The sequence below is a fragment of the Mycteria americana genome, chromosome 1 (assembly GCF_035582795.1).
Source record: "Mycteria americana isolate JAX WOST 10 ecotype Jacksonville Zoo and Gardens chromosome 1, USCA_MyAme_1.0, whole genome shotgun sequence".
Lineage (NCBI taxonomy): Eukaryota > Metazoa > Chordata > Aves > Ciconiiformes > Ciconiidae > Mycteria > Mycteria americana.
The window spans coordinates 188,839,046-188,865,669 of NC_134365.1; the positions used below are offsets into that span (position 1 = coordinate 188,839,046).

Sequence of the window (26,624 nt, forward strand, 5' to 3'; positions counted from 1 at the left end):
GGAAGGCAGGGCACACGGGCCTTGATTCTCTAGAAAGAGACTATTCAGAGCCTGAGATCATCATTAATATCTCAGTAAGATTACTTCTGCCTGAAAGAGAGGAAATCGGTTTCCTTAGCCTATGAAATTGGGTGCCATGGTCAAAAAATGCTCTGTACAATTGTTCAAATGGAGAGGCAAACAGGAGCTAGTCATCCAGATGCAAACAGCCTTGAACCCAGAAGGTAATTGTCCTGTCCCTGTCCAAATTTTACAGCTTGGCTCATCTCTCTCAGAATATTTGAAAACAGTGACTGAATCACTTTTACTAAAGAGAAGCTCTGTGCGTAGGCAACAAGTAATCAATGTATTTAATTGGTTTCACAGCATGCAAAAATGATACAATATGCAAACTGTTAATGTATAATTACCTTCCTCCGTTGTTCTTGCTTCATTTCCTCTAATCTTCTGTTTTCATCCTCTCGAAGAGCTCGCTTATAAGTACGGCTCCTAGTCTATTGTTCAGGAGAGAATATAAACATATTGGTGTGGGGAGAAAGGGGGCCAAAATCCCAAACCTTATTCCCAAATTGTTATACAGGTGATTAACAAAACAGAAACGGTTGAATTATTCCAGTTACTTAAAAAACAGATTAGTCTCAAGAGTAGAATTTAAACAAGAAGTGGTCTAAAGCCTCTCAGTCATTCAGTTTGGCTGAATGTCCACCTGCACATCACAACCAGGCAGCCACAGCACATGCTATTCCGTGTCCCAGTGGCAAGCATAAAGATACTCTGAGCAGTCAGAAAACACAGTCAGGATATATGATAGTCAGATGGGGTATTCGGGGCAGAAAGAAAAGTACTGAAAATATTACTAAGATAACGAAGCAGCACGGAGGCCTGGTAACAGAGGGGAACCCAGGATTATTTGTGGAAAGGCGTTTGTGGAGGTAGGGCAACAGAAGCTGAGAGATCAAGCCTGCTATATTATTTGTGGGGTAGCCAAGACAACTGAAAATCTGAACTACACCTCATGAATAATGTATTCAACTGTGTAGTAGGTTTTCATTACAATAACTACCCCTGGTCTTTCACAAGTTGTAGCTGTTAGCAAAGAGCCAGCCTACCATGAGGATCTTACAGGATCCTTAGGATCTTATACACAGGAACTTGTACGGTAAAGTCTTTGAGCAGGGACGTAGTGTAGCACACTAAATAATGACCCAGTATAATTTAATACAAGAAGTGCGCAGGTTTGACTTTAGTGAGGAATTTGTTGCAGGTCTACACAATGTTCTCGAAACTTGATATATGCATGCAGAATGACACCATTAAAACAACAGGCACATAATTTGCTAAAAAGACTGAACAGAGAAAGCAATTATTAACGGCTCAATTTTGAGCTGGGAGGAGTTGTTACATGTGTCCAGGGAGACTCATTCTGGGTCCAATATTATTCATTACTCTCCATAATGGCTTGGAGAATTGTGTGGAGTGTATGTTAATCAAGTTGGAAGACAATAAAAATCTATGCAGGATTGAAAGACAGGATTAAAATTAATTATGAGCTTGATTAAATAAGCGGGCCAAAGAAGTCACCAATGACAGACTCACTCCAAAGAAGTTAAATTTATTCACGCACATCAAGTAATATTTGACACTGATATTTGAACTAGGTGTGTTAAATTAATATCACTATCAAAGAAATTATGTGAGGGAAAAAATTCGATCAACATTACATTGTCCCAAACTTTTTTTAGTACATGAATTTTAAATTTAAATAATCACATATATATATATATATATATATATATATATATATATATATGCCCCCCTTTTAGCATGCATGTCAGGCACTTCCCAAGCTTATCACACTTCACTATTTCAAATACATTGTTCCTGAATCTTTTAATTACTCTAGACAAAGGACAGGTCCCAAGATAAGATCAAAATTAGAGTTCAAGTTTTCCCACTGGTTTAGCATTTTGGTACTACGCCAAGTTTATTTAGATAACAACTCATTGGTTATGTGCTTCAGATTCCTCACACAGAGCACAGAGGCTGTGCGTATGCCTATAGACCATACCTCATCCAAGTTGGGAAGACATTTTGCTAACTGCATTGCTGCATTATAAGCAAGTGATGAATTGATTCGCAAAGCTATAGAAATGCTGCCACACAAAAGACATGTATAACATCAGCTAGTATTAAAGAATAGTACAGATAAACTATGTATTTTACCTGCTTGGATACTAGTGGAGCCAAAGATGAACTATCATATGTAATTTGGCATAATTTATTAAGAAAGCCCTCAAAAACTGGAACAAGAAAGGCACAGATAGGTAAGAGAAGTAGAAGGCAAAGGCTAAAAGTAGGACCTGTACAGCTGAAAGAATTCAGTGTTCCTTCAGGCATCCACCCACTTCTGTATAGATATGAAGACACCACACCAAAATGCTGAAATTCAAGTCAGTCCTGGGGACATGAGCTCACTTGTCTTCACAGTTCAACATTCACACCATACAAAAGGCTGCAGAGCTGGGTCTTTTCTACCAAAGAACAAGCTCCCTACTGTTTGAAGTGTCAGATGCTTCAAGAGGGAGGTAGAAGTGGTTTCAAGACATGTTTTCTCCCTTCCCATAATCCTTCATCTTGCTTGTCCGACCAGGACTACAAAAGACAGTCTGAAAGCTACTCTCCTGCAACTGACCTTCTGCCCAGCTTTGCTGGGCAGAAGTTGGCTCCTTCAAGCTATATATGTGCCCACATACGCTAAGATTTCTTTAGGGTTTTCAGAGACACAAAATGACCCGAAGAATCAAAGGGGAAAAGAACCTATTTTCAATATCACTTTCCCTTTTCATGCAATGAAAACCAGGAAGAGATATTAGAGGCAAGACAGAGCTGTCATATATTGTGTTTGCAGCAATTTCTATAACAGCAGGGTCTTGCACTTTTCCAAGGCTTCCGAGGAAATACACAGGTAAATCTTTCCCTCCCTTTATTCAACTGTTGGTCTTCAAGGTTGTGTACAACAGAGGGCTGCCCAGATTGGATACTTCCAAGTTTCTGCTGATTAAGGACTATTGCTTGTAATGACAATTTCTGTCCACTTGGCTGCCTGCTCTCTGTCTTCCCCCAATTACAAACCTCCCTAAAGGAGAAAGACCGTTGTCTCAGGGTTCATATTCCTCACTGCAAGTTTTTATGTCAGTAGAAAAGCTTGGTTTAGACACAAAGAGACTAATCATATGTGAAAAAGCCTTTTTGGGGCAATGAGAGTAATGAAACTTAAGCAATACTTTATCTATTTCCTAATTACATTCATACTTACCGGGCTCATTCAAACTAGGACAAAGTCCCCAGGCAATCCATGGAATCACTTTTAGGATGCAGTGAGAAATAAGCTTCTCTTCTGACTAGATTTTCAATGCAGTAAAGCATTTGCTGACATGAACTAGTTGAGATTTCATAAAATTGCCACCAATGGATGCGTACATAGCACATTTAAGATTCTGATCTGACCGTAGAATATAAATCTGGCTCTCATTTATCAGAGAGAGATCTGTGAGTAATAAAGGCAGTCCCCTACTATGTAGGATACTCTGCCAGTGTGTAAGAGACAATGTAGGCAATCTCATTCACCCAGAAACACTCCTTGGTACTCACTAAGTTATGTCTAGGCAATTAAGCTCAATTAGAATATTCTAATATTACACTATTGACAGCACCTGGAAAGCTGACAGAAAATATAGCACATGCCATGGTTTTGCTTACCCATGCTGTAGATTCTGGGCCACGATCAGCAATCTGACAGGAATCACTCTTTGGCAAACCCAAGTCCAATCTGTTCAATAATTCATTGGTTTTGCTACAAAGAAATCCAATCCAAATAGAATTGTTAGTGCTTCCATAAAAATAAATACAGCTTTTTATTCCACCCTTGGAATCTAGCCTAGACATTTTATCATGTGACTGCTGAAAAACATCACAGGTGGAACAAAGGGTTACGGAGACAGACAGAATGAAATGGGACAGAGGATACAGAACCTATATTGTGGATAAGATATTTGCTGGGAGGAATTTTTAAGCAAACAATTATTGTCATTTGCATATCTGGGGTCTACAGTGGCTATGCTTTCTTTCCTCATTGTAAAGTACCTAAAACACAGACTCACATACCATTGGACTTCATCAGAATGCAACTGCTTCACTGAATTGTTGCAAATCCTTCTACCAGATCTATAAATCTCAGATAAGTAATTTCAAAGATTATTCTAAGGAATTTTCCTTCATGGTTATTACAATGCAGCCTTACAACAGATTATTTAATCACACAGAAAGACTTTGAAGCATTTTGTATCATTGAAAAAAAATGCTTGTCTTTAGTTGAAGCAGAATCGCACGACATTGTCATTTCTTATTCTGGCAAGGGCAATTTTATTTTTCCAATCACATCCCTTATAAATCAGATGATTTTCAAAGTAACATAGCTTTGCTCACAGTTTCAACCAAGTACAGTTAAACAAAGTCACAAGTAACAACATAAACAAATGTTAAGAATAGGAGTTTCAGTGCCATGATCAGGAATCAATTTCCTAACCTGCAGTCCCAGGCATTCAAGTCTTTGCTCACTCAAAGGAATAGAGTTAGAGGAAAGAGGCAATTTTATTTCTGTATACAGCTTTGGAAAGCATGAAAATACTGAAATGAGAGCAGCAAGAGTGCTTCAAGAGGCTTTCCGCACAAAGATTTACACTGCTAACAGGGCAACCAGCTAGCTCTACGGGGGAGAAGATGCCACTACCAAAGACAGCTACTTAACCTTGGAGAAAAAGCTACGGCTGCCAAAGAGTGATGATGACTAACTGCTGAAACAGACTACCAAGTGTGTTTTTATCTTTCACTCCATGATCTGAAATGGTGAATAGATGCATTTTTAGAAAATGTCCTGCTGGTCAGTGGGTATATCGACAAGAAGTGGGGAAAAAGAGCAAGAACCCACAAGTTGTTCTCTGCTACTCTACACAATACAAAACCATGTTACCACTTCAGGTATAAAGTACTTGATCAAGCTGTAGCAAGCCATGCTTTTAAAGTCTCAGCATTCCCAGTTCACTCCCTTTCCTCCATTACCTGGGCAGTTAACATGGACCTCAGCCAATGCACAATGCTGAAAGAACCAAGTGAAACATAAGATTCTCTGATCTACAAAGCATCTGTATATCAAGGTTAAACAAATTAATAGTCTTCTTACCCAAGCATTAAGCACACACATTTTTTCCATGAAAGATGAGTGGTTGAGTGGTGAGATTGCACAGAATAATTTTGGGAACTTGAAGTTTTAAATTGCAGATTTTGTGTTTCTCCACCTATGTTAAAATAACAATTTATTTCTCCACCAGAAAGACTAAGAACTCCTACAGAAAGTCTGGAATATATTTGAGAAGGTTGAAGCTCTGCAAAGAAGTATCTGGCAACTTGGGGGTATACCTGGATGTCCTAATTCCTTATGGATGGCAAAAGAATGACGTGGGGTATGTGGAAGTTCTCATTACTTGCATAAAAATGGGGTGGAGGGTTAAGACACTGCATTTCCTAGATCAGCACACTGATAGATGAAAAGCTAACTCAGTTTCAGTATTAGAAAAGATGATTAAAATACTGGAAGCAAAGTTTCTCAGCAAGACTGTGCACTGCCTTTGAATATAGAAAACACCCTACTACACCAAATGAAGTAATACATTAATAAAGTGTCCCTATCACAAGAAAGGGACTCAGGTTTCCAAACCTGACTAAAGATAAACTCAGTCAAGTCAATCATATATGTTAATTCATTGTGTGTCATCTCTATGGAAACCCAGCAATGCATCTGGAGTTGCCAGACTGTCAAAATATTTTCTGAATGGTATTTTTCATAATATTAAACCCATAGTCACAACAATGTGGAGCATAGCATAAGCCATGCTGCAGGGAAAGGGGGAAGTCGGAGAGATGACAGTTCAATTAATGTTCCAGAGAGGAAAGCACTATCTCCAGAAGGAAATCAGCATATCAAAGTGGCCATAGGTGTTCCACATTCAGACAGCTGGAGCAACATCTCACTCGCTTGCTGAAACTTCAAGGCATAATCAAAGATGCTAATAAAATGTGTTCCTCTAAACTAATTAATATTAAAGAAAGAAGAGCATGAGCTGAAGAAATTAATTTGAATACAGTGGCATGCTGATACCCTTCAAAAATAGCTAGGCAAAAGGAGATCCCAAATTTAGACAAACCAAGAAGATGGCACGCTCCTAACGGGCTGCTAACCTGAGCTCTGACTACCCCTAAGCATCAGGCTGAAGGGAAGAGAGCTGTTCAGAAGCACTGGTTAAGCTGGAGCGATCTTATGAGCATATTTTGTCTTTCTTGGTAGCCCTGTTTCCCATTACACTGTTGGGAACAAGTCTTTTGCTCGGCTAATTAAAATAGGCTACTCCCATACTGGTATGTTTAATAGCACCAGGCAATACTCTCAGCATGGGAAGTGAGCCATCTATATTGTGGTAACAGTTCCTGGAATAGTTTTGACCTGTTCCAAATAGCACTTTCCCAAATAACTCCTGGCTGCTGTCCGGGAATGAATATCAACCACAAGTAACTCCCAACAGGCACTTTGGATGTAACTGCCCCATTTTCAGAGGTAAAAAAGTTTGCTAGCAATGGAAGCAGGCAGTCTCAGGCCTGTTGGCCTCAAAAGTGACAGTCATTGACAGTGTTTAATTTATGAGAACATATGCAGCCGTGAGGGAGTGAAGCACAATACTGGACTTGGGGGCTGAAAAATTCTTAAGAGCTGTCATGGAAAAATACTGATTCTGCTGCCAGGATCATTGAGTAACGTGCTAGGAGGGGACAGTGCATGACTGTGGAAATCAGTCCATGTTGCAAATGCTTTCTGTGGGTCCTCAGATATACGGCTTTACATTTCACAACTATTCTTCAGGCAGAGTCCTTTCTTAAAAGCTGTTACGTAAAAGCATATACTTGCAGCTCAACAAGCACATGTAAAATACAGAAACATGAATTTTCCAGGTGTTCCACTGAGAACGGTGTAATTTAGGGATTTAGAGCTGGCACCTTGCACTCACAAGCTACTTGTAGATCAGGGAATCTACATGTATTTCTTATTGTTTGGGACTAAATGCGTGTGCTGCCCACATTCCCACTGGGGTGAGACCAGGGGGTGGATATAAAAGCTGGAGTCAGCCTAGGTTCCTCTGGCCTAGGTAGGAGTTCCCATGCTCTAACGGGGTCACCAGTCTTGACAGCCAAGAAGCAGAAAGCTCCACAGTTGACTCCAGTGTGCAACTGTGGAAGATCTGAAGACCCACAACTGATCTCGTTGCAGGACCTGAGATCTAAAATCCAGTGCAGAATAAGGTCTTTAACTTTGTGTGTCATTTGGCCTTAACTCCTGTCATATCTACAAGGCAAATAGAAAAGCCAGTTCTGAAAAGGATTCATCCTCAGGGACATGAATAAGGATACGGACTCAGGCCCCAGCATCTTCCTCCACCCAAGAGTTGCACAGCACCACTTGATAAGCTTTTCATTTGAGACTGTATTCCTCTCAGAACAAAGATGTAAAGAAAATAATTTTTCTGCTTACACATGAAGTTCTTGGCTTTAAGTCTGTTTTACAGACTAACATTAAAAATGCATCAATTAAAAAGGCTTCTTGTAATCTTCATTACTCCTTCCCAATGAAACCAGTGGCAGTTAATTCTTTTGCTTTAATTGATGGATATTGAAATGCCAGGATACAGAAAAATATACCGGCTTTTATGCCAGTGCTTTTGAAAAAAAAGCAGCACAATGCTTTTGCATATATAATAAATCTATTTACTTCTCTTGACAATTTTTAAAAGATAATGGCCACTCTTATTACTACTGAAAACAAGATCGCTCCTGAACTCCTTATTTTCTCAAGCTGCAGGATCTCCAGCATTACAATTCTGCTCTAATGAACATCCACAAGTATGCCAAGAGCCATTCAAAAACAGTAATAAAAAATAAAAATAAAGAATCCCAAGCCAGGTAAATCATTATAGCCATTTCAGAGAGGAGACAACATGAGTAGTCACTAAGACAACAGAAGTAGCAACTAGCGCTGAGTGACATGGACACATCAGCTTCCAAATTCATTGCCAGTAAGCAATGCTAAAGTGTTATATTTCACCCTTTTCTTCCAATTCAGCTGAAAAACTAAGAACCATGCATAATGCATACATAATGTTAGTTTCACACATCTGCCCAGAAGTTTCATGATGGTTTTTAAACAATAGCAGGACTCCCCCTCTCATAAACAAAACCAAGAAATAAAACTGAATTTCATTCAAGACGCCTCTTTTTGCAGCACCAGCAAGCATATCTACACTTCTTGCCACTTCAACATATTTAATTGGCTAAGCATAACAACTTCCTCAACTTTTGGAGAAATTAAGATTTCTTAAGAAGTTAAGAAGAAGATTTCTTAAGAAGTTAAGATTTGCTTAACACTACCAAAGCCTACCCACAAGAAAAGCTGCCCTTCATTTCAGTAAGGTCCATGGTGGATGTGTTCTTACTGATGCCCTTGTTTGTTCCTCAGAGACGGCTCTGCCTTGTTCATTGCCATATGCATCCCAGTCAGGCACTTGCTATGACCCACAAGCCAGGCTGGCTGGCACTAGGGCTGTTGCTGCTCCTCTGTCACGCGGCTTAACAAAATCAAATGTCAAATTAGAAGAAATTCCAGAAGCTGATGCAATGGTTGATGAGATTGCTGTCCATTTATGCAGGTTTCCCATAGATTCTATATTAGGGGATGGAGAAAGAGACTCCAAAGGGAGGTGTAGTTGGGATTTTCACTAATGAAAATCATTTGCTAAAGTGGGAATGAAGCTGGGAAGCCGATAATATCATTTCTGAAAATAATCCCACCAAAGGTACATATTTCAAAATTAAGCCATTAAGAAAGTTGCAAGTAGCCTGAGCGGGGACACCAATGACTTTTACTGGTATACAGTTATACATGCCTCCTCCTAGATCCCCTCCTCTTTGCAGAGATTTACCACAGCAAGAAGTTCACAAGGTTTAAATAAGTTCAGAAGGCTACAAGCAACTGCCATGTTTCCCCCAGATGGGCCATGACAAAGGGCAAGGTAGTAAAAACATCTCCGTCTGTCAGCAACAAACATGCCCTCAACTCTAGATGGATTCTGGTTCTCCTGTACCTCAACTCTAACCCACACCTGCAGGACAGAGTCCACTTTGGGGTAAGAAGAAAAAACAAACATCAGCCATGTGCAAAATTGTTCAGCATGAACAAATGTCCATTTTTTTCATGTGCATGTGGGTGGGGGATTCACCTTTTGCTGGAAGCTATAAAGTGAAAAATTACAATGAGAAATAACTAACCCATTAAATTTCTGTATGATGTTGATGGCTCTTCTGCAATGCCCTTTACTGGGAAGAAAGGCCATCCTCTGGGTAGTAAGTCCACTTGCTTTCCAGCACAAATCCCTCCAGCAGCCACATACCAAGCTTAATGCAGTATTCACAGACTTCACTGGGAGTAATGCACAAGCATACTAAGGAGGACTTGGACAAATCTAATGATAGTGATCAAAACTGTGCTATCTTTGGCTGGTAAGCTTTCTTGTCTGCAGGTTCTTGAGCATGTGTTCCTGTTCTTGGGGACAAGAACAAAAAATGTCGCACTAGTTCATTTTAGGTATAAGACTTCAAGAAAGTATAAAAATACGTTTAAAAAAAAAAGGCAGCTTTCTCAGCAAAATTATTTTCATCACTTCCCACCCACACCCAAAACTAATCTTTCCTGTCAACCCACTTGCTTTTTTGTTTTCCTGACTGGATGAAATAATACAGCTAGGCTATTCTTTCCTCCCACCAACTCATCCAATATTCTCGGAGGTTATTTTAGACATCAAGTTTCATTTATTATCTGAAGTAATAAGCATAAATCCAGTTTTAAGGAAAATGCAGTTTTGTATAAGTCTATTGCATAGATCTTCCATTCTGTGGGCTCCATCTGCATGTGCAATCTGCTTCTATATTTTCAGCCAGCTTGCATGGGCAGATTAATGCGTACAATTAGAAAGCAACCTCACAGGCATTCAATAAACTGCCTTCATTATTACACTCAGGAGAGTCCCTTTGGATGTCTATAAAAGCCTAGTTTTCTGCCTGTTAGCTAAATAATTGACAACGTTTAAAATAATCAGGAGCAAATGAACAAAACGAAGACCATTGTGGTGAAAAGAAGCAAACAAAAGATTCTCAAGGCTGCAAACCCTTTTTGTGCAAGCGCTCTTTCATTCTCTCCAGCAACCTATATTAAAAGTCTGGTCAGGTTTACATTTGCACTTCTGTGGGGAAAATTTGTTACCAGCCTGCTATTTGAACCACACATTATAGGGGACTGAAAACTGGCAAGGACACTAGTATTTATCCTGTAAAAATAGATAAATAAATAAAAATTCTGTTTTGATTCAGGTTTTATTTTCTTGCATTTTACGACTTTTGAGAAAACTGCTTTGGCAGGCAAGTGTATATCAGCTTGGTTTGGTGAACATGCTGCATTGTGTTTGGAATATGCACTTAGAGGCACTCTGGCAAACTCTGTTTCCAGCTCCAGATTCTGAGCAGAATATATTGAGTGCACACATGTACCCGAGTGCAGCAGTGCCAGGAATTTTTACAGGAGTACAACCTTCACAAAAACAGAGGCACGAATATTTAACAAAGGGAAGGATGAAGTGATACAACAGCCATAATGTACTATTAAAAAAGTAACCCTATGTTCTAGACTGTTGTTCCCATTTCATAAATCGGAAGATGGCTTTTAGAAAAGCAGTGGACCATATCCAACACTACAGTTTCTGGGAAGCTGAATCCAAATTAAATAAAAGCACCTTACTAGAGAGCTGGGCTAAAACCATATGGTGAGACACGCTACAGTTCAGGCACAGATTCATACAGCCTGCACAGCAAGCCACAGAGAAAAGCAAGTCATGAGGTAGTCATCCCTCATTACTGTTTAAATGACAATTTTTGTGTCCTAACTAAAGGGGGATGTCCTGAAAAGTCCTTCTAACCTCTTCTTCGTTCCCATATGGAAAGATGGACACTCAGTCCTTTCCTCACAAGGATTAGCAATTGCGAAGTATGGACTACATAAGCATTCATTACGTTTTAATGTACCCTGATAGAAACACAGTCTCTACCACAGGCCATCAATGTAAAATGCATCCAAGACACTGCTACTCAGAAGGAAGGACTCCATTTCATGTCTAAGTAGTTTCTGGTAGAAAAGTGCACATTTACTCCTTATTTTCTAGATCTGGCATCTGCAGAGGCAGAACCACAGCAACACTATCACCAATAAATCCCTCAAGTGCTTCTCCTCTGTTAGTACAAACCGTAGCAATCCTGCCATGCAGCAGCTCCCCCAGCCCAAAGTCTGCTCCTGTGTGCTCTTCAGGCTTTTTATACACAGCTACTTTAGAACATACCTTGTGAATTTTGTCCATTTTAGTCACCTAATAGATCTTGAGTCCACCTGGGTCAGAGGAGCTGCTGATCCCAGAAGAGAGAGGCTTGCAGACTTTTCCACAGCCCTCTGCATGCATGTCTAGACCTTATTCTCACAAGACACAAACACATACTCAAGCAACTGTGATAACAGATACAGGTGACTTTTAAGGGCCAGTTGTACACAAAGAAGCTAACAAGGCTTTCAAGAGATAGGAAATAACTGTATTCTCCAGACAGCGGACAAGGTTGCAGACAATTTTTCCTTTTGGCATTCACTTACTTCACGTTACACCCTTTGAAAGGGGATTTCAGTGAGAAGTTCTTGTTTTTAATAGTGACAGGAATTTAATCAGAACAACGAACTTCTGGGCAGCATCATACTTTATTGTCAGAGTATGTTAATGACATGAGAATCTTAAGTGCCTTTCCTTATCAAATAGAAGCGGCACTTCATACAGGAGAGGTACTGATTGGGCTGCACCCCATGGAGGCTGATACAGCTAGAGGTGGTGATCAATTTTAAAAGGTTTCCCAGCTAATGAGACTGCTGGTAGGCATTGATCTCCTCAGGAAAATTGTGATGTTGCAGCTACAGATGCTTACAGAGGACAGACTAACAAGGCAGCTTATCTTTTGAAATGGCTCCACAGGCCATGACTTTGCAGAGGTCATTGCTTTATATGCAGCTCATGACCTTCCTTCCCTCCTCTCCCAGCAAGCAGGGAAGGAGATCAAAATAATCCAGCAGAGACAGCAACGAAAGGGGCACAACCTCATATTTGTTCTCTTCGCCTCTAGACATAGGGCCTTAGATGATGGAAGTAATGAGTCACTCATTTTTGCATAGTAGGCAAAAGCACGTCTTTAAATACCAAGCACTTTTATGCGAACATGTCTCTAATAACCAGCAGTACTTCAATGGAGTCGCTTTACAAGATCTGAGATGTCACACCATATCTTTCCATTACTCCTGGATGTTGTGCTCCATAATGCCAATGTATCTTAGCAATGCAACCTCAACAACATCCAGTAGTAAAGACCCCTCTTCCTCTGCCCACCAGAGGATTCCTTCAGACCAGGGAAGGCACTAATGTCACTCTGTGCAGCATGGGAGGTTTTTACTTAACCAAAATTGCACCCACTGTAGGTAGGTTTTCAGCTCACTTCCTCCAGCTGCAGTAAATACAGGGCCCTCGAGTGTATGTTCAATACATAGTACATACAGAGAATCTTCTGATAGTTGAACAAAATCTCGAGCAATGGAGCTCGACAGTCCATCTTTACCTTCAGTTGCATCAGTCAGTTTGGTTTCCTAAGATGACAGCAGCTGAGTGCTCACAAGGCTTTCCTAAATCGGTGGACAGAATGGCTGCCAGCCAGTCTCCTTCTCAGTGCCTAGGCAGCCTGCGCTCCTGCACCACCTGGGGACCAACCAACTGTCCCCATGAAGGTGTCTCAGAGGGACTGGGCCTGCTTTTGACAGAACCAACCTTCTTTTAATGGAAAAAGCACTCATCAGCAGAATTCATTCCACCTTAAGCAAAAAAAGGTGCAGACAAGGAAGGTGAGGGAAAGGAAGAGATATGTCTCTGTTCATAACTGAATAAGCCTTAAGACAAAAAATCAGATTAAATGGGAAGATAAGGTTCCTGAATCCCCTCAGGAAAAAGCAAGTCCCATAACTGAGGACCCTGCACTGAAAGATCTGATGAGGTGGTTGTTGAGTTGGGCTCAAAGAGCATGAAGGTGCCTAGTCTGTCAGAAACAGGCAGAGACCTAAAGCTGTGCAGGGTCTTCAGAAATCCTGAGGAATCAAGGTGAGTGGGGGGGAAATCCACACCAGGACAAACAGAGGACAAACAGCAGGCAAAATACCAATATCTACAGGCAAATGTTGGCAATGTATTTAAGGAAAGAGCTGTACCTAAAGTCAAACGGGAAGAAATAAAAGGAAAAAGACAAGAAAGATGAGATCAGTGAGAAAGCACTAAAATGTCTATACATTAGAGAACAGAGTCTGGGCAAATTATGAAGGAACTGCAGCTACTAGCATGGGACAAAAGTGACTCCTTTAAAGGTCACAGAGGAGGAAAGAGCAATCAATCATACTGAGGACATAGGTGAGTAAATTCATGAGCCAAAGATAAAAAAGGTAAAGGTGACTAAACAGCATTGTGTGTTAATTATGTGATAGAATTGGTTTGGATCAGTTAAAAATAAATAAATAGGGTAGAGTGAACTGGCAAGGCAGGAACTTCACTGCCAATAGAATTAATTATGTCAGGAGGTAAGCCATATCTAAATTTGACATTAAGGAGGTATTCTTGGGAAACAAGTCTTCACAGCAGATCTCTACATTTAAGCTGTAGGACTATGCTAAATATAGGAAGTCCTCATTATTTCCATGTGGGTTAGATTTCTTTACTAGTCACTAAAATAAATGGGTGGAGATGTAATTTAGATCCTGTTTCGATAATTAGTCTTGGATTGAATGATCACATATTGATTCAGTTAGAGAAAGAAAGCTCAAAGTCGTTCTGTAATTCACGGTTTTCATTTCAAAGTGTATGTTTTGAGAAGCTAAGAGAAATTTACTGAACCAAATTTCTCACACAATAAGGTATGGAGGAGGCTTGGAATATTTCAGAGAATCACAGAGTGGCTGAGGCTGGAAGGGACCTCTGGAGGTCATCTTGTCCAACCCCCTGCTCAGGCAAGGCCACCTAGAGCCAGTTGCCCAGAACTTTTGATTATCTGCAAGGATAGAGACTCCACAACCTCCCTGGGCAACCTGTGCCCATGCTCAGTCACCCTCACAGTAAAAAAGTGTTTCCTGATGTTCAGGAGGAACCTCCTGTGTTTCAGTTTGTGCCCATTGCCTCTTGCCCCGAAGTCAAAAGTTTTAAGTCAAAAAGTGAAAAAACCAGCAACAGAGGCCAAAACCTTCCTGAGCCCCAAACCAGACAAAAGCAAACAAATAATAATTTAAAAAAAACCCCAAACAAACAAACCCAAAACAGAAGGACAAGCAGATGAGGAATTTCAGTTAATAAGTTTCAAATTTTACTTACTAATATTGATCTTCAAGGAACATTTCTCTTCTTTGCATTTCTTGTTGCCTTTTTTTAACTTCAAGTCTCTCTGCCTACAGCATTAAAAACAGGAAAACATACTTGAGATTTCCAGTAAGCCAGAAACCAACATTGATTATTTCAATTCAAGTACTTCAATATTCTGGGGTTTAAAACAACTATAGCAGCAGCTGGGTACAGAAGTGACCCAATCTCAAATTTAAAAGTATTCAGGCATGACCAAACAGCTCCTCGTCAAGAGACCAGTCTGAAACAGAAAACCACACCGTGCTCCTGGCAGACCCATCTATCCTCACAAAGGGCCTCGTGAGCCTTACGGTTCTCATGCCACAGCGTTGTTGGGGCCATCTCTTGGTATAACTGAAGCAACGTTGGTCCTAGTAAGAAGGTAGAGGACACGAACCACTGCGCCAAAGCAGATGATAGTCTCGTAGCACTGAAAGCGCAGTGATACGAGTACGTGCACATAGACCTGTGGCCTTCAGGAGCATTAGGTACTGGCCAGCTGAATACATGCTAGGACAGATGAAAGTGGGAGACGTTTGTACTTAACCAGTGTTATTCTGCCTCAGATACCATGCCCAGTGCAAGAGTCAACCAAAACCTTGACATGCAAAACTCCTCTGGAAATCTGGATACTACACAAGTGATTAAGTCCTTTAATATAAAATTACACATAATTTCCAGTGGAAGGGTCGTCTAAGCTGCCCCACCCCCCAACTTCAAGTAGAATAAAACGTTAAAATAAAGCAGAAACTAGAGAACTTGCTGCAACAGCAATACGTAGCTCAAGCTAAATTCCAGTCAAAAGGAGGCCAGCCAAAATTTTTTTTTTACATGCAGGCTGCAGGTAGGTCCAGTGGGAAGAGCAGTCAAAAGGCAGTTCAGTGTATTAAAAGCACAAATCAGAAGTGCCAAACCGGGATTTCAGCCCTGCTATATTTTGAGCACAAGCTCCCACACTGCAGTTGGTGGGGGGATGCTCCAACAAGAGCTCCCACCCAAGGTTCACAATGACTAGCATGTTGAGCAAACTGCAACCTCAGACTGTCACTCTGCTCATCGCCCACCCTCAAAATGAAAAAAAAAAGTAATCGTTTGGTAACCCAGCAACCAGACATTGCTCAAAACAGTGTGCCCTGGAAATTTCAGACAGTATGTTGCGGAGATGAGAAGGGAGCTGTAGGTGGGAATGGCCCATTTGGTCAGAGCCCCACATCAGGGAGAGGACACTGTACCTGGGCAGAGGTATTGTGCAAGGCCAGGTAGAACAGGGGGTGTGTGTGTGTGTAAGGGGGAAAGCGGTGTTAAGAATACGGCTGTAACCCCCACCCCCATCATTTTCTTCCTGTCCTGCAATCAATAACATTTCAGAAAAATTACAGTTCTACTGGCAGTTACTCAATTACTTTGCCTTCAGTGATTTCAGGGTGGGTATTTTTTAATTGGATAAAGAATGACTCTCTGGAAGAGATTTGCATAACAAGTGCAAATTCTTCCTCGGCATGTATTGGATTAAAAAAAAAAATCCTGTCAGATGTCTGCAGACAGGAAAAGAGCCACTATGTTGTGTAATAATATAAACTGTTGGAAGGCAAATGACTTAGAAGTTGTTATTTGGAAAAAGGCAATGGGAAAATAAACTAAAGGAGGAAGACGAATCTCTGAATAAGATGTCCCGTTGCTCAGTCATTTGACATGCTGAGACAGTGGCAGAGTGTATGAAGTACTGATACAATTAAAAAAAAAAAATCAAACTAAAGTAAGGAATATCACCCCACAGTACAGGTAAATTTTGATAGCGTCCAAGGGATATCTTGTTTGCTCCTAACCCCTCCACCCAGAGACAGATGATTTTTTAGGCAAAAGACTCCCACCATCTGTGCAACTTAACAATTTACAGGGAAAGAAAGGAAAGAGGAAGAAAGGAAATCTGATAGCATCTATTATTGTCAAAGGTGATGCTGATACCCTCAAGACACCAGTAATAGCTCCCAGGCTTTTCCCCACTACTGCTCAACACTGCAAGCTGACACCTTCACCTCTGAAAAAGCATTTGACATGGGATCCACCATCATATTGCAAGGCTCCTAAAAGTTAAAATCCAAAGCTCAGCGGAGTTGCTGCGGTCTATCTCCTAGCTAGAACACCACAGTGATATTAACTTTGATAAATACAATCCTTCAATATCACCCCCGTCTCCCACTAGATAAAAAAGAAGGAAACATCCTACAGCTATTCTACCACCAGAATGGTGCCTAAAAAAAACGCCAGCATATTGAAATTATTTACTTGTAGGTGGTGCGACTATTTTCTACTCTAGAGGTTTACCCCGGGACCCCTGCTTAGGACACGTACAAATGACAGGCAATGGGACTGGGACATTCTCTAACTAATGACAATCTACCAATAGACATTGCCAAAGCACTCCACATTTGGCACCGCCTTCAAAAACAAAGCCAAGAGTGGAACAGCTGTGATATTGAAGGTAAACATGTTGAAAAGCATTAGCAGAAGGTCTGTAAAGTGCCTGGTTTTAACAAATTCCCAAAAAAGGCCATTCATGCTGATTAACACAGTCAAATTAAAGAGCACATGATTTGATAAAGAATAAAATGAAATTACAGCTTATTCTAAATAGGACAGTTTCTAAAGATGGCAGGACTGTTACTATGTAATGCAAGAGCAAAAGAAAGTTGCACGCAGTAGAATTACACTGAGCCTTTCCACTTCAAATCTTTCAAATCTTTTAATATTTAGTCAAGATTTAGAATATACAAGGAAAGGCTAAAGGCAAGGGAACAGGGACGGAATGACAGGAAACAGAAATATCCAGTGCACTGAAGTTATGCTATTTTGTGTACAGCACAAATGCAGAAAGCTTAAAAAACAAGAAGCCAAATATCAGCCACTTGCTTATTTTCTTGGGAACTTTGACAATCCTGTCACCCAAAAGACACAAAGGAAGTTATGGTGCGGTCTGGTCAAAATCTGTGATGTGAAGGTCTGTACAAAAGATACCCAACTGCAGGTGCCTGCTGCTAATGAGCAAATAATAATAATGCTACTTCCCATGTACTCCCACACTTTCTGCAGATCAGACACACATCTCAGCACTAGAGACAAATACAGAAATGGGGACTACCCTGCTAATGTTACAAAGCCTCTCCTGAATTATTTCAGTGAGCACTCAGTGATCACTAGCTTAGAAGAAGATCCAAACTCATGCAGCCCAGGGTTATCCCATGAACAAATCAAAGCAGTCCTAGGACAAGCTGCCCGACATGGAGCGCACAGGATCCCAAATCCCATTCACTGCTACACACGGAGACCCAAGGACCAGTTCGCACAAACTGGTCCCGTCGAACACAGAATGAAGGGGAAGGATCCACCTTTCTTCTCTCTGGGAGCTGGAGAGAGGCAAGGTAGATGCCAAGAGTGTTGGTATTCCAGCACCTAACCTCATGGTTAATTAAAGAATGACAGAGACAGGCAGGTGGACTCGTACAGATGGTAAGGCAGACCTTCCACATTTGGGTACTGCTTTGGCAGACACCCAGTTTTCTCTTGGTCACAAGGATAACGGGAGAGTGGATACTGCTTTTCTCTGCAAAACCAGAATTAAAGCAGTAACGTAAACAGATCCTATGTTCATAAGCAGCGCTGGCTTACAGTACATCACCCTTACAATCAAGGAAGAACTGAGCTGAGTACCAGCACCCGTTCTAGTCATCGGGCATTAGCGTTTAGGGCTTCACCATTCGCGTTTGTTGGCAAACTAGCTCTCCAGCTGTGAAAGTTTCAGGGCCCCTGCTGATAAAGCTGGCTAGCCATTATCTCCTTTCAGACTGTCAGACAATTTGGTTTTTATTGAATGAATAATAACCTTGAGCAAAAGACAGACTGGCCAGCAAGAAAAGAAGGCTTGTGAATTTGCAGAAAGACATGCTCTTAGCCGATGCCCTGCAGGTGCAGTTGTCTACACATCTATCACTTTAACAAAAAAGTTCCTCTCCTGCAGCAACCAGAGCCCAATGTTGGTCGCACACTGCCAGTTCTTTAGGGTCCCTTTCCTGTCATCCTCAGCTCTACGAAGCCTTTCATCTGCAGGCAGGGTGAGATAGCTAAACTGACACCTTTCCAGCTTTCCAGCATGCTTTTCTTAAACAGAGAGTTGAATTTTTAATATATAAACACCTTCCAAGCAGAAATCTTCATCAGCTCAAGCACTATTGTGGAAGACAACCTGAATAAGCAAATTCAAATTAAGACTTCCCTTTCATGCTCCTCTGTTTCGTTTGTTTGCTTTGTGGGTATATGTTTATTTATTCAAATTCAACAGTCTGTTTGGCAAAGGTGTTTGCCGTGATGTTGCATTCTCCTTTAGAAGAAACTGATAGTTACATTTTTACTATCTACAACATCTATAAACATTTTATAATCGGTGGGAGTGAAGGTAAGGAAATTAAAGAGCATGAAAACGAAACTGATACATCAATGTATTTTCTAGGTGTAACTATAAATTATAGCAGTCTTGCAACATTTTTCTTGTCCAATGCCCATGGGCAAACAACATATATTTAATAGGTGAATAAAATATAATTAATCCCCTTTCTACCATTGCTATCATCACTGCTTCTGGAGCTATACATGAGCTGGTAACTGTTAATGACATTTTCACATGATAATATTTATTGCCCTTGTGAGCTATTGTGCCTGGGCTTATCCCCAAAGCGTAATGCTAAACCACTGAAAGACTGGGAACAGGCTAACCCTTACCTAGAGGCAATTAAGGCTATTTTTGTTTACGCATGCCCTTGTACGCCATCCAGTAGTGATGACTTTTTAATTAACTCTCAGCATTCAGCTTCTGCAGAAGATCATTTTTACTGTTGTGCAGACAAAACTTGCAAACCTGAAATCTCCCTTTCTCTCATTACTACTGTGCACACCAGTATCATGCTCCCCCTCTTTTCTTTTGTCATTTAAATTCCACATTACATTCTCCAGTGAGTGCTGCTTGGTTTCCACCAAGGAGACATGAATGAACTTTTACAAAGGTTTATGCAGCACACAGGACGAGAAGATGCTTTATGAGAATAACTAGAAAAAACAAGCAAATGCAAAATAAAACTGAAGATTTGAAAGTGAGATACCATTGGTGTCAATATATGGTGAATATTAGAAGGAAAAGTGATCTTACATTTTAGCAATACACCTGGGTGTGCAAGCCCCAGAGGGACATCTGAATTTCAGGGTGCGCTCAGCAAAATGCAGATAGACTACACTGACCTTTTCATATTTTGGATGCCTTTTCTACCATGACAGGCTGGATTTTCTTGTATTCTTCCCATGTGTACAGCAGGCAATTATGAATTTCTATAAGGTCTGTGTGCCATCTGCCACAATCTAATCTTACAGAGAAAGCTCATGCCAAAGTGACCTATATAACCTGTATAAACAACATTAATCCTGACCCTAGTGTTCTCCCTTTCTGCTAACTCTTCAGTATGGATGCAACTGAAAGGCTGGAGTTTCTGAAGAGCCAAAGGAACGCTCAAGCCCCAAAGAACACCAGGTCAGGCAGCCTTCAGTCAGCTACAAAGAGACGTAGGAGTGGATTTCCTAACTCCTTGATGCAATCCAGAGCTACCATTTAAATTAATTAGCCTGTTCCATTTAGTTCAGCAAAATCAAGCATCAAGACATGAACTTTGTTACATGGCTCCAACTCTGCAGTAACCATGCTTACCTTTTCTCTCTGAATTGCTTTCTTTTTCAGGATTTCGGCTTCTTCAGCTGCCTTTTTTGCTTTTACATATTCTTCTCTCTTGTGCTACATGACATAAACATATGTTTTAATTGATTACCTAATTTAAACATAAGGTAACTTGACTTGACTCCTGTACTGCACATCTTTCAAACTTAAAGTGTGTTTGAAGAAAGTTTCCAGAATTTTTTCTTAAAATGAGGCACTGAATAAAGCAGCCTGTGTACCAGCTACTCCAATATTGGCTTTGCAAAGACTGAGAAATCTAGGACTGATAAATGGGCATCCATGCAAGGAATCACACAGCTGATTGATAACTTACAAGCGTTTATACCTTTTATAACAGGAACAACATTTCTACATAAGCACTGGATGGGGTGGTGCATTGATCAATTAGTCAAAGTCTAGGCAGCATGCCGGAAGATACACCAAGGCATATAAGTGGCTTTGCAACTGTACTGGTTATCATTTTAGATATGATCTGCGATACAGGTTGCTACATATTTATAGCCAGATTTCTCATTTTCTTTGGTGCAGAACATTTGTTTCTAGTTTTCTGCTGCGTCCTTCAGGTTTCATGCCTTTCTTTTGTCAAGCAGTTGTGAGTTCATTTTATAGCCATATGAAACACTTCATGAAAAGCTTTTTTTCGAGTTCTTAAAATAAACAAACAAATTTATTCTTCCTGACCTTTTGCTGGTATTTAGATTGCGTGAGCATCATTTGCTGGTTTTGCCTTGCTTGAGCCTCTGATTCCTTTCCACCTTAAAAAAAAAGTATAAATTGCATTTTGCATGAGCATTTTAAGTTCAAATGCGAGTCATTTCAGAACAGAGCAATACAACAGATTGGATGTATGCATATACAGGAAATTTTTCATAATTACAGTAGCTGTCTGACATTAAAGAGAACAGACAGGAGACCTTTTTGATCATTTTATCCATCCGTCAAAAGCACTAGCTTGTTATTTACAGAGCATCAACTGTATCACCCACTCTACCAGCAAATGTCCTACAGTATATGATCAGTTCACCGAAGAACTATTCCATTTTCAGAAAATCAGTCACGCTTTGCAGATGAGTCTTCATTTTCAGATCCAGCTCTCCCCACCTTTGCTCAGTTTGTCACACACACACATACAGAGTCAGAAATTTTATTGCCAAAAAGTTTCTCTTTTATCAAATTTAGGAGCTTGGAGTCTCTGCCAGCTCTAATGGGATGCTATCATTTGAATATCTTCTAAGTAATGCCTTGGGGCTCAAGGAAGAATCCCTTTTCTGAAACAGAAATCAAAGCCTCTTCCCACAGACCTCATATTCATATCTAGCTAGCAGAAGGTGCCCTTTCCAAAGGCACAGGCTCTCTTTTGAGAACATCTATACCTCTGGCTGTAATGTTCAGCTTTCAACCAAAAAAACAAAAACCAAACCCACAAACAAAATGAACAAAAAAAACCCCAAGCACACAGAGAAAGTGATAATAGGTCTTAAGGGATGGAGGGAATGGGTTTAATTCTATTATTCTGTTCTACTATTTTCCAAAGTATTTTCTTGCTTTGGGAAAGCCAGCGATTCATTCCCTCGGTTGTTGCAAAAAACAGAAAAAACAGAAAAAACAACAGCAGCTCCCACCCCATTTTGAGGATGACGGCTGTATTTTCACCTACTGATTTTCTGAGAAGTTCCCCACTACCTGACTGTTAATTCTACAGAAACAGCTGGACTAATCTGTGCTACCTGCGGTGCCTAAAATGCAAGACAACTATACTAGATCTTTCAGGAGGGATCACCCTTCACTAAAAGTAGCCTTCTCCACTTACTAATGGAAGGTAACTAATCTTTAGGTGCTTTTGTGAGGTTCAGTGAACGGGAGATCAATTCCCTAAGTGTGGAAACGTTCCTATGCACACAGATAAGTCTGTAAGATTAAGCTCGCAAGAAAGACTGGCCATACAGTACACAAGCAACAGGCTTACAGTAGCAATAAGCGTACAGCTGGCATTGTAGAGTGTCTCCTCCCCAGGTCTAGGAAATAAAATTGCTACTAAACAAGTTTTGAAACCTTTTGGATGCTTGATCTTTCTTCTAGCCTTTTATTGGCAACATTTAACACTCCCAAGTTCACTGTGCATTTCTGCATGTACAGCTGGACATCAGCGCTAAACAAGTATTTTACTGATCATTATTAGCCATTGCCTATAGCCTTTCAGCCAGATTTAATTCATTCACGTTGGCTTGGCTGTAATGCGTCAAATGTTTCACTGAATTCAGCGTATGTTGTGACTGGCTTTATATAATATGATCAAAAGAGAGGCCATTGCATTTATCAGGCATGATTTGTTGCTCCACTCATTGCTTATGGAGGAGGGTGATTGCTTATGGAGGAGGGTGGAACTTCCATTCTTCATTGCTCTCATCCCTCTATGGCACCTGAAAGTTTGCCAGTCAAATATTACAGAGTTGAAATCCAAAATACTTATTTCCCTATGGAAAGCATGAGTGTTAAGAAACTTCAACTTTAAGAATTCTCTGGTGATTTGGACTAGATGTGTAGTGTCTTAAATCACTCTGAGAAAATAACATAGGATACTTTTTTACCTTAATGAGTACCTACAGTTGTGAAATTAGAGATGCCACTTACATTTTTTTTTCTCTTTCCTTGAGCTCTCTTCTGTTCCAAATTTGTTCCTGTGGGAATGATAAGATCTAATAATCTTTGCACCTTACCTCTTTTCAGAGGCGCTGAACTCAATGCATGTGTCTCTCTCCAGGGGTCTTTCTAAGTGGCAGCTAGACAGTGACTGAAGAGCTCATATAACCTCCTTGAATTCTTTCAGCTTTTTCTTGCCCTTTTTTTTTTTTCTCCTTAATTTGCTTCTTTCCCAAGAAAGTTTTTAAATGCAGTGGGACCAGAAGAAGTTAAGACTCCCCACACTCTTAATCACTGCTGGTTTGCCATCATATCCCCAGTCACGCAGCCAACCTGCGCACATTCTGCACATACACCACACACCAACTTTGTGTTTTCAGATTTCACTTTCTTCAACAAAAAGCTTTGTGGTCCTCTTGGGACAGAAGCATGTCTTCTAGGAACTGCTCACAGGCAAGAAGCAGCTAGTATGTATGAACTCACAAAGACCATGTCTGGCCACAGGATGGTGGGAATACAGGGCATTACACCAACTTGCAAAGGTAGGTTCACCACAGCAAACAACTGGGACTCAGGCTGCAGGGCAAAACAAACATGTGGGACCAGTATCACCTTGACCCCAGAAACAAATCTGGGTTGGAGTTAGTTCAAATTCCTCCATCTCCCACCTGGTATCTATTTTTATACACAGTAAACCAGCCCAATCTTATCTTGTATAGCATGGCAAAGAAAGAACTTAGTTTCCAGGTCAAGCACACAATAGCCTGCACTGTGCACCCCAAATTCTCCTACAACAGCCAAGAGAAAGAAGAGGAGCTCTAGTTTTACAAAACTAATAAAGGCATCATTATAATCATTCACTTTGTAAGAATGAATTTTGTCCCATTTCTATTAGTGCAGTTCCTCAAGGTCATCCCATTTTTGCTGCGCAGTATCCTCATCATGTTCTATACGGAGGATGTTTTCAAGTTTTGTCTTGTCAGCAAGTTTCATCAGCTCTCTCCTACTTTTTGTGCCAAAGACATTAAAGAAAGATACTAAAACAAGATAAGTCTGAAGACTGGTACTTGAAAAGCACTTCTAATAACCTTCCTTCTGCTTCAGCACAACCTGCAGCCCTATTCTTTGTACAAGATTGGGGGTGTGTTGGGGTTGGTTTTGGTCTTTTTAGTTATTTTTAAACTAACTCCCAAATAGCACTAAATTAAATGCTTTATAGTGGTTATAACTGAAGAGATCCACTATGGTTCCTCTCACTTGTCCAAAAAAAGTTGGCTATCTTATCAAACACATCAGTTCAACTCAGCGTGACCCAAGTTCCTGTAGCTTTTTATCCTGTTTTTCATTTACCTATCTCTGTTGTTATTTTTATGGAATTGTTAATACAGAGCCTCATGCACATTTAGCCTGCAAATGCCTGAAGCTGCGGGGACCACTTCTGCCTCTTCAGGAGCCAGCCATCAGGAAAGCACATGTACTGGCTGCTAACACAGAGGAGTTTTCTTATGGGTAACTGGAGGGTCCCCAACACATGCTGTCCATCTGCACGCTAATGCCAAGTGTGCGTCCCCTCAGAGACATCAACCACAGACAACGTTGCCAGCAGGAGGGATAATCCACCTCTTTTTCCCAAATGTTAGTATAGATTTTCTACACTGATCTCGACAGTTTTCTTGAGTGACAGTCTATGCTGTTTTGTTTCAGAAACATCTTCATTGCCATGACCATCAAAAAGCACAGAGCACATACAGTAGGCTCATGTTAGCCCTTATTGACACTGAATCTCTTTAATAAGTAGCGTGTGAGAAAAAGCGAAAAATGTCTCATGTCCTGGAAAACAAAATTTTGCAATTCATAATAGTTGATTTACATGTCTTACCCAGTCTCTGTGGAATCAAGCTAATCGGCCCTGGCCTGTGCTCTTTCTTCCACTGCTCCAGATCATCTAGCTCTTTTTTAGCAACTGAGCAGGTACAAAAAGAAACAAATAAATGGAAGTTAGAGGCGGTACTAAAAAGCAGCCGGTATCATTAATTGTATGTAACCCTGAAGACCCCATCCAGGAACAGACAAACTGGTTCTCAAGGGGTGCAGATAACCCCCAGGAGGTTACACAGTCACTGCAATGATCAGCTAACAAGGCAAACATTTTGCCTAACTCGCGACTGTATGGTGAGCAAACCCTAGGACTTAACCCCAAAAGCAAAACAAAAAACAGCTAAGAGACTACTCATAGACTTGTTTTCAACCCCTGGGAACCTGTAGGTAAATGCCACAGTATTTACTCCTACAGGTAAAGCAGAAGTTGTTACGATTAAGATGTTATTGCTGCATGTAGGGAAATGCTTGTGGTATAACACTCCCCAGCAGGGAAATGAAGAATAAGTAATTTTCCCTCCCAACCACATGCTTCCTAAACAAAAACAGGAGGAATGCATGATTCAGCTTCAAATTAAGATACTTCAACATAGGTGTTCACAAGTGAGAGGGGTGGCAAGCTCCCAGTGTAGTTGGTGGAAGTCTAGGGGCACCAGCCATATGCTCTAGGATGGGTGGTTGATTAAATGGCTCACTCAAATCAACTGACAGAGGAAAAAAAAAAAACATTTTCTTTCAATAGCAAGGTGCACAAAGCCTATGGAAAGAGGAGCTGTGTTTTAGAGGAGTAGCTCAGTTGCTCTAAGAGCTCAATTCACTCTTACTAAAACTATATTTTCTAATGGCAGGCTATGGCTAACAGACGCTAACACCAGCTCTCCTCTAACAAGATAAAGCCGGTTCCTGGGCAAATCTCTAAAGAGGCCCAAGGGAGATACCAGCTTGTTATTTCATCTTTAAAACAAGCACTTAGATAGAGACTGGATTCGTTGAGGCCCTATTTCTGCCAGTATCTGAGGCAGAAATACTTGGCATGCTTCAGACTTTGCATGCTGGTGGCACAAAGTGAAAAAAGTTCTTTAGTAGAGCAGCAGCACCTTTGGTGTTAGCATCAGTCAGCTCTAAGATGATCTGCTTTTATTCCTCCTTCCAGAAGATTATGGTTTGGTTCAGAAGTTGTCCATTTTCTTTCTCTCAACCAAAGGCAACCCAACCCTAGAGCAGCCTGCTGGTGAAGCACTTCAGCCAAACTCACAAAGTTTGAGAAGAAATGTTTTTATTGCATTGTTTCCTTGAGGACTCAAAACATGAGGAGTGCTGACTGACACTCCTTCAGCTTTCATATCTTGCTCAAAAAAACAGCCAGGAGTGCCGGACTGCAGTGCTTGGTCACCCCTCCATACAGAATTTATTTCATGGCTCTTTTGCTGTAACTTTTGGCAATGAAAGCTTTTTAACACATGCCTAATATTTCTGTTAGAGGTTCAGGGTGTTCCTGCTTAGCTACTTTCACCAGCAAGACTTGAAGCCAAGCAAAAGTGAAGATATTTTCCATCTAAAGTGATCTTTCCCATCTTCATTAAAAGATCCACCCACAATCCTTAAACGGAGATTCAAGAACCAACAGTGGGTCTAGTTGCTTTAGTCTCCGCATGAGAGTACTTTCAAAA

The 26,624-nt window shown here is 40.6% G+C and overlaps 1 protein-coding gene across 2 annotated transcripts in view; it reads right to left on the bottom strand.

Annotated features, from left to right (window-relative positions):
* The window catches only part of EPSTI1 (epithelial stromal interaction 1), a 50,492-nt gene that overhangs the window by 13,347 nt on the left and 10,521 nt on the right, over positions 1-26,624 (bottom strand). For both annotated transcript variants that reach the window (XM_075491986.1, XM_075491985.1), the window contains exons 3-8: positions 24,956-25,039; positions 21,118-21,191; positions 20,410-20,493; positions 14,637-14,710; positions 3,760-3,853; positions 411-494 (exon numbers count right to left, since the gene is read on the bottom strand). In XM_075491986.1, coding sequence (XP_075348101.1) covers positions 411-494; positions 3,760-3,853; positions 14,637-14,710; positions 20,410-20,493; positions 21,118-21,191; positions 24,956-25,039 — 494 coding nt within the window. The remainder of the gene's footprint in view (positions 1-410; positions 495-3,759; positions 3,854-14,636; positions 14,711-20,409; positions 20,494-21,117; positions 21,192-24,955; positions 25,040-26,624) is intronic.